This window comes from Mustela nigripes, chromosome 15 (genome assembly GCF_022355385.1).
Source record: "Mustela nigripes isolate SB6536 chromosome 15, MUSNIG.SB6536, whole genome shotgun sequence".
Lineage (NCBI taxonomy): Eukaryota > Metazoa > Chordata > Mammalia > Carnivora > Mustelidae > Mustela > Mustela nigripes.
The window spans coordinates 82,946,472-82,960,048 of NC_081571.1; the positions used below are offsets into that span (position 1 = coordinate 82,946,472).

A 13,577-nucleotide genomic window follows, 5' to 3' on the forward strand; every position below is an offset into this window, starting at 1 on the left:
AAAAAAAAAAAAAAAAAAAAAAAAAAAAAAAAAAAAAAAAGTCCTGGTGTCTTAGGATCAGGCCACGTGATGCTCACGATGAGGGACGTGGAAATGGCTTTCACCAGCCGGACTCCCTCAAGCCACCTTTTCACAGCTCAGTAAGCAGAGGGGACTTTCAAACACGAGGACTTTTCCACATTTTCCACTTTTCCACATCGAGGACTAGAATAAGGAATCATTAAATGGAATCGTTCTCAAAACCTGGACTTTTTAACTAGAGAGGCTCACAGCTCTTTCAATCTGGTTTCCACATATGCTTTTCCACCTCGTTCCAGAGTGCTTCCATTCTGTTGTTGCAAGAGCTGCAACAGTGACCCTGGTGACAACGCACCATCCATTTATCAAACCAAACTTTGGTGTTCCGAGTTGAAACAGAAATGAAAACTGCGCTCCCTCCCTTACCTTCCTGCCAGTCAGGGGCTGTGGCTGCGACCTGGAAGCAGGCAGGACGGCTCTCCATCCCCGTGACGTGCTAGGTCTGGACGGTACTTTTTACTTCATTCATTTTAGAGAGAGGAAGACAGAGTGTGCGCAAGCAGGGGAGGGACAGGACAGAGAGAGAACCCCAAGCAGACCATCCCCTCCACCGCAGGCTGAGTGAGAAGCCTGTGTGGGGCCCAGGGTTCGATCTCACAACCTGAGCCGAAACCAAACCTGGCCACTCGCTCGCCCGACGGTGCCGCCCTGCCCAGCACGTTTCACCCTGCGGTGTGCACGGGCACGTGGGGCACGGCTGCGCCGCACTCCTCTCAAGGTCAGGTGCGGGGATGGGCTCAGTCTCAACTAGTCTACACACGCTATCCAAAGGGAACATTCTAAAGTACCTGGAAGAAATTATTCACAAACACTCTCAAAACCTACACTTGACATGGAGACTGGGGGAGTGATGGCAACACACACATTATTTTTAGCCGAATCTTTTAAAAAAAGCATCTGGTTTTGAATTTCGCATCTTCGGTGTGATGCACTTGGGTGAACGCAGACTACGTGTGATCCGAAATTCACCTCTGTCCATTTCGGAAGACGAGGCCCCCGTGGACGCGCCGTGAGGTCGTTTCTAAAAGCTCTCCATTAACCCGCTCTGATATCCAGCTGAAAAATCTTTGAAACTGGGCAGAGATTTTAAAAATTAGACATCGATCACCTTGATGTTCAAAGTGGGTCTAGTGTGTTGAATTTCCAAAGTCAATGGTCTTAAAGAAAAAAAAAAAAGAGTTGACAGGATCAAAATTTGGGGGGGGGGGGGTTGGGGGAAGGGTCACTCTGCCACAGCGCCGGCACCTGTGGGTTGAAGCTCCTGGGATACTCAAAGACTATGAAAGTGATCTCAGAGCAAGCCACTCATGTCCTCCCGGGGCACCTAGCACTGTCCCCAAAGCGCAGTGTGGAAACACGGAAGACACGGAAAAATCGTCACTGTGAGTCCGATCTTCCGGCCTCCGCTGCGTAACTGACAAAGAAACTATTACTTTTTTAAGCTTTACTGACTAACACGCAAATGCTGAGATACGGTGCTTTCTGCGATGACGTTCTGAACAGACAACTCAAGTGTCCTGTACTGAGGGGCCCTCCCTAGAGCACCTGGAGAAAATGTCCCCCGGTGGCCAGTTAGTCCTTCGTTCTCCACTTACAGTGTCACGCCCCTGGAAGAGACGAGAAGCCGTTCCGGTAGGAACAGTTTTTTCTTTAATTTGAGAAACCACGGATCAAGCAATCACCAAAATATCACATTTGGCATCTGAGCCGTCACATCTCCTTCAGGATGCTTTCTTTTTGTTAATGCCATGGGACAATGAAAAGATAGCCACAATTTTTCTATAAATAGTATTTCTGTTAAAATTCTGATCTCAACTTAACTATTGTTAGTTACAAATAAAAGGTAGGTATCATAAATTAGGGTAAGCAAAGCATGCAAATCTAGACTCTATATCTGAATTCCTAGATTAGCATTAAAACCAATCACCGCAACAAATACCTCAACCGTGTGGAGAGAGGAAGCCATACTGAGCACTCAATGCCACAACCGTAAGGTTTTCGGAGAAGCACCTGTGGCAGTTCTCAGCGGTTTCTATATGGAGTGCTCCCCCTTTCTAGGGTTACTTGAAAAAATCAAGTCAATTCGAATTACGTAGCTGTAAGACATTGACACGTGTAGGTTTTACAGATTCAGAATCTTCTCTGTGATTTAAAACGGGCAATGGTTCATGACACAGGACACTGAAATAATAAGGGATCACATATTCGCAGGCAACATTTGGATTAAAAGTACATAGACACACACGGGGTGCAGAGGCGCGGTCGGTGCGCGGGGCCGCCGTGGCTCCGCGCCGCTGCCTTTCCTCCTGCAGCCACTTCCGGCAGGAAGCCCATTTAAATATGTCAATATTTCAACACAAGTTTCACAGTATGGACTAAAAACCATTCACTCACGATTCTGGTACTTTAAAATTTGGTATGCTGAATCTCAAATACATTAGTAACTATTCCTAGATGGAAATAAGCAAATACATGGAATCGTTAAAAAAAAAAAAAGATAAAAAAAAAAATCACTAAATGTCCATTTGTACAGACAACATTAGCAAACATCTAAAATTTCTTCAGTAAAAGAAAAACATGTATTTTTAACCCTTTGGTATCCAAACTCTTAAATTACGAAGACTTTAAGTACAGTCTTCAGATAACAAGAGGAAGAAACTATTTTTTAAACTATTTACCTGAATACATTTGGTGCCAAGTTTTCATTTCAAGGTCAACATCGCTGAGGGCAGTTTTGCTCTGCAAGTGAACCCCAATCATGTTTGCATACGTTAAACAGAAGAAGAGGGTCATTTCAGGGAGGCTGGTCAAAGGCTTCATGGGCTCCCGCAGTAATTTAGCGGAGGAAAAAGAGATTTGGAAATCACCGGCTACTTGAAAGCACTGTTTGGGAAAGCAGGGATTAAACAATGATCTGAGTCCATGTTACTCAAGATGTTATGAGACGAATCAAGACTCCACACGCGTCCACAGCTCCCGGGGCGCTGGGTGGGCGGAAAGCACTTCAGAGCTGTCTGGGGAAGCCCCTCCTGCCCCGGGCCGGCAGCTTCTCTGGCATGAGGGAAAGAGCCAGGAACCAGCAAGACGGGACAGGTCTGCCGGAGTGACACCGAGGTAAGGGAGGCAAGACTCGGGGAGGAGGGTGCGAATGCAGAGCCCCAAGTCAGAAATGAGTTCAGATTTACAGTTCCAATAAAATCCACAGACTGCTATTCTGAGGGGCAAACATGTGAACCCACGAAAAGAAACTACAAATTCCAAACACGAGTGAAGAAACGGCTGCCACAGGGAGCGTGCGCTACATCTGGCCTCGGGCAGGAGCTACGAACAAACTCCCCAGGGGACATGACATGTGCTCGAGGCAGGCAGTGCCCTAAAGGGCGTTTTGCCTCCAGAGGGCTCTCTGGGTAAGCGCACAGGGCTGGATCATAAACGTGACCACCAATCATAAACTGATCTAAACCTACTCAATTTCCATTGAGAATGGCTCAAAGTTCAGTAGTGTAGATGTTTTTGTGACATTAAAACAAAATCCATTAAAATCACATTTTAGATGTTTGTGACTCCAGCCAACTGTGCCTGTTTTCTAAATTAGGCAAGAAGGATGCTTCCAGAGCGAGTCACTGAACCGGCTTACGTCAGGCTACCAAGGCTTCTCCGTTATCTGATGACCGGCGGAGCTGTCCGCGGGGTCAGACCAGTTCAGCTGGAATGCAGTAGCTGCCCATCTGAAGAGCCGGTCGCCATGGAACCGGTGGCTTCCACAGAAACACTCTCCTATCGGCTGCTCTGAGACTCTGCCACGACCTCATTCAACAGCAGCACCCGTGTGGCGGGGCACGAAATGGGCCAGCAAATCTGCCCCAAACCCCAGCCAACGGTGGTTTCAGTCTAAATCCCACTGGTCCCTGTATTTCTACTCAGAGGCATAAAAAAGGCAATTTCAATACCTGGTTAACATGGAAACATTCACTTTACTGTCAAGAAAACGGAGTAACCGAAATTAACTGATGCCCAGGTACTGAGAATAATGATAATCTGAGTCTTGGAATCTGTAGTTTACCATGTCAGTACTCGGACGGTCTTAGCCATCAGCAGACAAACAGCAAGTCTTCTTGCTTTCTCCAAAATCTTACAGGCAGACTCTTACACTGCTACTCATTTAATCACCAGAAAGAAAGAAGAGGCAATGGTGGTTGACAGGTTAGCCCGTGCCTCTCCTCTGATGCAGACCCCTGAGAGGGGGCAGCCCTTGGCAGTGGCTGCAGGAGCAGACGGACCGTCACAAGAGCCAAACGTAGGACGGGGACAACCTCACTTTCAAGAACTCGAAAGGTGCCGGCCGTGCTGGAGAAGCCCGAGAATGACAAGCGTCTGCAGAGGTTCCAGTAGTTTAACGTATGCAGACACTGGACCCGGCCACAGAAGCCCCGCCCCATCCCACGGAGCTGCACCGTGGTAGGCCAACAACGACAAACGGCAATGACCGTCGTAGAAGCCAGAAACAAAACCTCACGAGAAAAAGAAAACTTGGCACCAAAACTCGAGATGTAAAATAAGAGAAGGAAAAAAAAAACTCCATCAACATACTCACGTGTGGTGCTAGAAAATGTTACACATGGTGCCCAGCGCTGACACGCCCCACCATGCAGATGCGGCCTCTATCGACAAGTGAGTCACACAACAAACCACTCTAGCCACAGACGTGGGGCGCGCTTGCACTCATCATTATCTACCCAGTGACCAAAAAAAGCAGCAACTTAAGATTTTGGCCACTTTATGAAGCTGATACGTTAAAAAACAAAAAAAGTAGGAATTAATAACAAAATTAATAATCACCACCAAGTGTGACAAAATACTGGTAGGAGACAGCTTTCGATCTCTTCACAGGAAAAGGAAAGGTTCACATTATAGCATGTAATATGAAGAATTAAGAATCTGGCCCATTGTGAACTGGAAAAAACATAAATCACTTTAGGTAAGTAAATTAACACTGTGCCCCTCGATCCTCTTAAGACACAAAACAGAACAAAACAAAAAGGCATTGTATTAGCTAGGACTACTCTTTACCATGCGAGCACTACAAGTAGGACAGATCTAAGTACCATAATTTGAGGGGCTCAAACTATCCCCTGTAGGTAGGCTAGAAGTGTTACACTATAAAAATGTACAGAACAGACATCAAAAAGCAATTTACAAATTAGCTTCCCAGCAAAACTGGCAATTTCTCCAGATGTTAAAACTAAGTAATCACTAAGTAAGCACATATACAATTGATTCTTTGTGCTCTGTCTCCAGGCCAAAGACTTAGAATTTTAAGAATCGCTTTTGGCTAGGCGGCTCAAGCTAAATACTTCTTCTAAAAAACATCTGAAGGTTCAGGCAAGGGAAGTCACCACAGTGCAGGGTCTCGAGGGAGTGGCTCTCATAGTGAGAAGGAAAACCAGCCCGGCACTCGAGGCCAGGCTCAGTCACACTTGGTGGGAAAGAGACACTCGAGGGTCCTGTAACCAAGGACAGAACTGTAAATAAAAGGTTCTTATTTTAGAAAGACACCTATTAAAAAAAGGATATAGAGATAAATATTTATTGGCTCAAAGGATTAAGCTAGTCATTGAAATGAAGAGAGCTAATATGTACTAGTAAAATGTTCAGGATCAATTAGACTATTGTTTAGAAAAATAAGTCATTAAAAAGGTCAATTTCTAATTATTATTTCAACAAATGACAAGCGATTTAACTACTGATCTTATATGACTCTATTTCATAATCAAAGCTTCTGTTATTAAAATTAAAGATTTGAGTTTTTAATTTAAACGCAGCTAAAAAAAATGCACATATAACTTCACTTTGAAGCAATCCATTGAGAATCGTCTCATATTGCATAATACATATTCGTATTATCCAGCGTTTTTACGTTACCTGAAGTCAGAGCTATACGAAATCACGAGGTGCCCTGCAATGTAACAGTTAACACAGGGCGTACTTACAGGACCAGATTTCTACGGAAATAAAAGATCCAAGCCCAAACTAATGACTGAACAACATAATACTTAACTGAAACAGAAGCTAAGATCCTAGGGGCCGAAGACAGCCCCTGGCATTATGCGTGGCATTAGTTAAGCTGCATGGTTTGCTACCCAGGATCCGTTTTCAATGAATCTGTTATAACAGAGTCAAAACCATGAAGTGGAAACCAAAGGGTTAAACTAGGGTAGTTCTGGGGGTTTACTTCTCCCAAAGTCTAGATTTTCACATTTCCAATTAGAATAGCGTGGGGTCTGTAATTAATCTTTAAGAAATATTCAAGACACTCCAGACAGAGAAGCTGACATCATAGTTACTCAGGTTATCCAGCTCTAGAGCTTACATCAACACTTAAGGGTAAAAACCGCATCCATTGTGTTAATGCCGTGAACTGCGGGAGAAAAATGTTTACAATATCAATCTTTCAGATCAAGTTAATACAAATGAATTTAATACCTAAAATAAACGTTTAATGCCATGGCTGGCTAAGGACTTCTGCACCTAAGCCCACATCTTTAAACTAATGCACTGAAACATTAACACTTTCCGTCAAACCATGCGTAACTAGCTCACGTAAACTGGATAAAACAAGACTATAATCATGTCACCGGCCTCAAGGGCTCAGAGGGAGTCTGAAGGCTCTAATGTACATGGCTCTGTTTTACAAGTAGTGATAAATCATTTAGAGTCAAAATAGGCTCTAAAACATAAGGTTCGCACATCTGCTAAGAGATGAGAAAATCGCAACTAAGCGAAGCTAACTCTCTGCCAGGGCTGGGCCAGAGAGGCCTGACGAGACGCTCTAGCCCAATGCAAGGGCCTCACTGCGAAACGAACACTGGCAAGAGTAAGGCTGACGACTTGCCCGTGGTGACACGATGCGCTAGCGGCCGAGTCAGCAATGCCAGGTCCTGACGTACTTAGCTCACTGCTTTCTCCCTCGTCGCACGCTGTGGCGGCAACAGGCCTGGGGTGCCGAGAAGCAGCTTCCCCCGCCAGCCGTCAGCCCGCACCAGAGCCTGCACCCGCGCCAGCGGACCTACCACGCGGGGCTGTCCCGCTACCGGAGACGCCGGGGGAGGGCCGCCGCCTGCTCAGGACGAGCCGCCTGTGAGCACCGCGCCCCGACCGCGTCTCTGCGGGACAGATACGCGAAGGCACTTACTCGATGTGGGCCCCGTTGGCCACCAGGGCACTGATGCAGTCCAGGCTCCCGGAGCGAGCCGCCTTGTGAATGGGGGTCTCGCCCTCACAGTCCTGCAACAACAGAAGGACACACGGCATCAGATCCAACAGGAATCGGACGTTTTCAAGTAAGATAACGGACACAGACAGAGCACCTCATCCGTCCTGGAGACCAAACACCACGCAAGTCAGATCTGACGTGGCCAGAGACACGGCGGAAAATCAAAGTCGGCCACGGAAGAGGCGCGTTCTCCTGAATCCCTGCATCAAGACCAGAGAGTCGTGGGGCCTCTCCAGCGGGGACAGCACGGACACGCCACAGCGACGGCGGGAAATCATCTTACGGCGGAGCTCAGCACAAATGAGTTGTATACAAAACCCAGAACAATGATCCTCTAACAGGTTAACAAAGGGAACGGAGGCCACGGCCCGGCACCCGCTCTCCGTGTCCCGCTCTCCGCGTCCGGTCTGCCCATGGGGGCCCTCGTACCTCCAGTCCTAATTACGCCCACACTCTAGACAAGGAGGGTTGAGGTCAAAGGACCACAGATGAGCAGAAGAGGACTTGGGGCCACACGCAGCCAACTTCACCCACAGACCGCAGGAAGGCCGCAGCAGCGCGGGAGCCGCGCTTCGGAGCTCGGCCGGAGAAGGCAGGGGAGCCGAGCGGCGCTGGGAAGGGCAGTGGGGTTAGTTAGTCGGCGCTGTCTGAGCGGGACGACGTCCGAAACGCGCTGCCATTCACAGGCGCTCGGGTTTGTAAGCGGGAGAGGGATGCAGCCATCAAGGAGAAGCCGTTTCTGTGGGGAACACGGGGGCAGGACCTCCCGCCTGGCGCCGCAGCACCGCGCCCGAGTCATCACACCTCCCAGTGCCTGGACGGCGAGCCTGGCAGCAGAGCAGCACCCCCGCCGCCCCGTAGCAAAGTGTGTGTGTGTGTGGGGGGGGTTGCAGCGCGCATGGCCCCGAGGACAGTTCACTCAGAAACCAGCACACAGCCGAGCCCCTTCCCCTGCACAGCCGAGCCCCTTCCCCCGCGCACCCGAGCTCATGGGCAGGTCCCAGGGAGCCAGCCCAGGAGACGCGTGCCAGCTGCTTCTCCGGCAGCACGTAACCTCAGACACTCCAGCGGGCCTGGACAGGAAGGTGTGAGCCCGACTGGATGTGCCCTCAGAGTAAGAATGAACCCATTTCTGAAGAAAGAAACAGAATTCCACGTGGCTACCTGGGGAGCCATCCAGTGAATGAACTCAGATTCTTTTTTAAAGGCTTATTTATTTATTAGAGGGGGCGGTGAAAGCGAGAGAGCGTGAGCAGGGAGAGAGGCAGAGGGAGAAAGAGCTGCCCCGTGGAGCAGGAAGCCGATGCGGGACCCGATCCCCGGACTCTGGGATCATGATCTGAGCTGAAGGCAGACGCTCAACCGACTGAGCCCCCAGGCGCCCCTCAGCTTCTTAACAAAGCAAAAACGTACCCCATCCTCCCAAACAGGTGCGGAGGGGACAGGAGGAATAGAATCAGGACAAGTGACACTTGTACCTGAGAACTGCCAGGAGGAGTGGTGAGGGCACTGACGGGAGGTGGCAGAGCCTCTGCCGTTTCCCACCCCCCAGAAACAGAAAAGGGTTTTAAAGCTACCGTTGGGGCAAGAAAGGCACGTCCACGTCTCTCTATCACTTCAAGAAGACGGTGGGACAGTAACAGAGGACAGAGGAGGAAACCAAACCCACTCTCGTGGGCCCCCCAAGAACACCCTCAGGCCGGGAGAGGAGGGACAAGCATTGAGGAACACGTGGCCCAGACGGCAAGACCAGGAGCCATTTCAATTACTCACGTCTCCAGCCCAGGCAAGTCACATTCCAAAACTACCAACGACTTTGGAGTGCGATTCCAGAAGTCCTGTGGGCAAACTGAGTGACAGGGGGAAGTGGGAGCTGCGCCACGAGTCTGAAGACGGGCAGGTCACCTTGAACGGTGGTTACAGAAACTAGCTGACTTCTAATCTGGCTGGCTACAAGAAGCTAGAGAAGGGACCTGTGTCCCCAAACCCTAGAACTCTAGAACGGGAGTAAAGAGACGGTGGCCTGTAATCCTTGCAGGACTGTGGCCCGGGGGGCGTGGCCAGACCCACCGAGAACAAATCTCCTGGAGACGGACTTCCTTTCTCTGTGTCCAGACGGCACAGGCTGAGTCTCAGCGACCCCTCGCGCCAAGTCTGGAGGCCGCAAACGTCTCTGTCAGCCCCGGGAACGATGAACTGACAGTAACCACTGGGCCAGAAGACGGACTGGAAGGTGGATAGAACTAAAGCAGGAGAAGAAATGCCAGGGCAGGTCCAGAAACACAGCACGCATGGAGTTGGGTTTAGGAAATCCTGGATCTGGTTCTGGAACAGCCTGTGTGGGAGACGAGGAACCGTCCACCTCAGGCTGGGTCAACACTGGGGGGCGGGGAGCTAACACAAGGGCTGCTGTGACTTCCGAGGTCAGCGGGGGCCTGTCCCAGCAGGCCCGCTGCCACGCCCCACACAAGGGGACAGCTGACGTGCACACCGCAGCCGAGACCCTGTCGGCAGCCGTGCCCGGACACCCAGTGACCCCGGGTGACAGCCTCGGATGCCAGAGGGCTTGGGGCTGCTGGGAGGGGTGGGGTCTGGGGACTCCTGTGCTGGGAGCAGAGCGCAGAGGGCCCCACACGGGACTACCGAGAGCGGCAGCCCCTAGTCCAGAGCAGAGACTGGGCTGCTGTCCCAGGGCACATGAGAAAAAGCTTCTAGATTTAGATGCTCTGAAAGGCAGAACCACCAGAGGGGAACCTGGGGGGCTCATGAGGTGAAGCGTCTGCCTCGGGCTCAGGTCCTAATCTCAGGGTCCTGGGATGGAGCCCCGCGCGCCCTGGGCTCAGTGGGGAATCGCTTCGCCCTCTGCTCCCCACCACTCACCGCACCTGCTCATACTCTCACAAACACACAAATAAATAAATAAAATCTTAAAAAAAAGAAAAAGAAAAAGAAAGCCAACAGAATATTCTAAAGGTCCATATCATCTATCCCTATCATTCGTGGACTATCCCTACTTCATTAACAAGGACACGGAGCTCGAGGACTTGCCCCAGGCCAGGGAGCAGAGCCAGGTGAGACGGCAGCCCCGGGGGCCCCGGTGCTCTGCTAGGAGGACTGGGCAGGGAGCAGGCAGCACCAGGAAGGGGCAGGGGTGACAGGCATGCCTGGCGCAGGAATGATGTGGGGCCGAGAGCCCACAGCCCCTGAACACACCAATCACGGTGACGAGCGCTTAGCTCTGCCCTGTAGGTGGCCACTGAGTGACCCGTGCGGGAGGGGCTGGTCACCAGCAAGGGGTGAATCTTGGGAAAGACGGCGAAGCAGAGAGGAAACGTGCTGTTCCGCACAGGGCAGGCCCGTGAGGATTACTGACGGGAAAGGCAGACGCAGGCGGCTGGGAGGGAAAGAAGCCTGAAGGCGGCCCTGCAGAGCCACAGGCACAAGCCCCCTGCACACGTCCACCCTCGGGGCGGGATCTCCGCGGGGACCTCCGCACCCCCGAGTCCTCTACACCCACCCACGTGTCCACACAAGAGCCCCCGGAAGCCAAACTCTCTCCTTGAGGTTTTCTCGAGGAGGTGAAGGCAACAGTGACACGCCCCGCGAGAAGCTGGCGCACGCGGGGGCGCGCACACTTCCACGCCAGGAGCCGCCGTGCTAACCGAGGCAGGCAGACGGCGGCCCGACCCTTCTGCCGGCATCCGGGCGTCTCACGGCGGCATGTGCACGGGAAGCCGAGCCGCTGCGTGGGCAGGGGAGCCAGGAAATCTGGGCTCCGGGCCAGACGCCTTCAGTCACCAGCAGGGATGTGGACCAACCACTTCGGGTCGCCGCGGGTCTCACGAAGTCACGGAAGGGGCCAAAGGGCTCTCGGAGCAGAGAGCACGACTGCAGGAAGGGCCTCCTGGCCACGAGTGACTGTACACACAAATCCCAGCTAGCCCGGAGGTTAACATATCAAACTCTAATTAGGGCCCCCGTTTAAAACTCAACACCATGTAATTATAACTGGAAACAGACAATAAAGACCACATTAGTCCTCGGCACGCCCTTACCGGTTTGTTAACGCTGGCCCCGGCTTGGATCAGCCAGAGGAGGCACCCGGGGTGTCCCCCGAAAGCAGCGATGTGGGCAGGGGTCTGTGCATAGCGCGTCGTGGAAACGTCCAGCGTGGCCCCGGCTCTCACCAACTGGATCAGGCACTCCAGCTGTGAAAACGGCAGGAGGGGACGACACATGTCAACGTCGTGCACCTGCACATGCTACCCCGACAGTTTCAAGTCTGTGATGAGGACAAGTGGCATTTCTTGTTACCCAGCATTTTCTCTGCTTAAGGAACAACAGAAGTCATTCCTTCCCAATACAAATTTTAAAAAAGCATTAAGAAAAAGTATTCTTCCTTATGCTGGTTAAAAATAAAGTTGGTTCACAGGAATAGGGAGTCACAAACACTGATGCCACAGATGTTTAAATATTCTGCTCTTCCTACAACCGAAAAATTCAAAGACTGAGATTCCAAGACTTCCATCAAAGCCGGGTCTTGGAGCACCTGGGTGGCTCAGTGAGTTAAAGCCTCTGCTTTCGGCTCAGGTCATGATCTCAGGGTCCTGGGATCGAGCCCCGCATCGGGCTCTCTGCTCAGCGGGGAGCCTACTTCCCTCCTCTGTCTTTGCCTACTTGTGATCTCTGTCAAATAAATAAACAAAACGTTAAAAAAAAAAACACCAAAAACTGGGTCTTGCCACTTTCACGCGCCCTGCCACAGGACAAAACCAGTGACTGGTCATTAAAAGGAACACAGCTGCAGTGAACACCGCAGTGAAAGCCCATTCTCGCCCGTACACGAGGGCGCTCTGCACACCTTTACACACGCCAGATCCAAGGAGAGCTCTGCCAAAGCCCATCCTCCAGTCCCCATGTGCAGAGCGAGGGTGCACGGCCCCCCACCCCCGGCCCCAAACACCCCCTGGCTGGGGAGGAAAAGGCCTACAGCACATCCCAGCTGGCGCTGCCCACAGGCCTGAAGGGGACCGTGCGTGTGGTGAGATGCCAGTTTGGAGCCAGGCACGACGATAAGCCGGCCTCCGGCTGAGGAGCTCTGCACACTCCACAAGTGCCCACGGCAACCAGAGCTGTCCCACGAGGCCGGCTGTCCGCACACTGACTCTGCTCCTCCCACATGTCCTCAGAGGGCAGCAGCCCATTTCCCCTGGGTGGGGGGAAACACAGAGCAGTAAGAAAGCCCTCGAGCTTGGAGGAAGGAGAGACGGCCACACCCTGATGTTCCCCTGCCTGTCTGATCCTTTCCGCAATTCCAGCCTTTCCTTGCGAGGGACAGGTCACTGCCACCCACGTTTGTGGGAGACGGACTCTGCTGCCAGGGGCACGCAGGTTCAACACCATCTGCGGCTTCAGGAACTAGGATCTGGGAGGGACGGCTGGTAAGGAGACACACCTTCCGTGGGCTTTTGCAGGTCGCCGTTCCTCCTGTACTGGGGGGCGGTAAAAGTGCCCCCGGTAGTGACAAGGACAAGGTTTCAAGTCCAAAATCAACCAAACGGCATCAGAATCAAGAGCTCCCCAGACCTCGATCTGGTGCCCGTGGGCTTTAGGAAACTGGGGGAGACACTGCTCCGCACGACAGCTCGGACAGCCAGGGTGCTCGGGGACTCTACTGCCTCGTTCCCGTGAAGGGTCAGGGAAGCCGGCCTGGAAGATGGGGGTTCGCGAAGGGCTCCGAGCCAGCTGGGCTCCGGCCCAGGCCCCAGCACAGGGCGGGCCTCGCGCAGGTACACAGGGGGCCCGGCCCGGCTGGGAGGGGCCGCCCGCGACCTTGGGGCCCCACTGCGGGCCCGACCCCGCACAGCCTCTGGGGGCATCTGGTGCCACGGCTGACCCACTCCGGGGACCCCCACAAGTACACCCGCCACCCCGAGCTCCGGGGGCTCGCCTCCCTGTTGCACCGCCCCCGGCAAGCGCGGTCGGGCCGGGTCCGGCTCCCACCCGGCGGGACCCGCGGGCACCCCGGGCCGGTAACACGGCGAGGAGACACAGCGGCCAGGCTGCGAGCGCCGGACCGCACCGTCCTCCGCGCCGGGTCGCGCCCCAGGCGAGGACCGAGGGCAACGCGCGGGCCGGCCCGTCGGAGGCCGTCGGCGCGCAGCACGCGGACCGCAGACGCTGAGTCGCCCCGACCTCGGGGGGGGGGGGGGGGGGGGGGGGGGGG

The 13,577-nt window shown here is 52.8% G+C and overlaps 1 protein-coding gene across 7 annotated transcripts in view; it reads right to left on the bottom strand.

Moving 5' to 3' along the window:
• ANKRD10 (ankyrin repeat domain 10) overlaps nucleotides 1–13,577 on the bottom strand; it is a 32,074-nt gene that overhangs the window by 17,473 nt on the left and 1,024 nt on the right. For 4 of the 7 annotated variants that reach the window (XM_059377966.1, XM_059377969.1, XM_059377971.1 and 1 more), the window contains exons 2-4: nucleotides 11,407–11,559; nucleotides 7,271–7,362; nucleotides 4,918–5,031 (exon numbers count right to left, since the gene is read on the bottom strand). In XM_059377966.1, the coding sequence (XP_059233949.1) occupies nucleotides 4,918–5,031; nucleotides 7,271–7,362; nucleotides 11,407–11,559 (359 nt within the window). The remainder of the gene's footprint in view (nucleotides 1–4,917; nucleotides 5,032–7,270; nucleotides 7,363–11,406; nucleotides 11,560–13,577) is intronic. The other 3 variants (XM_059377968.1, XM_059377970.1, XM_059377974.1) reach the window with 1 other exon arrangement.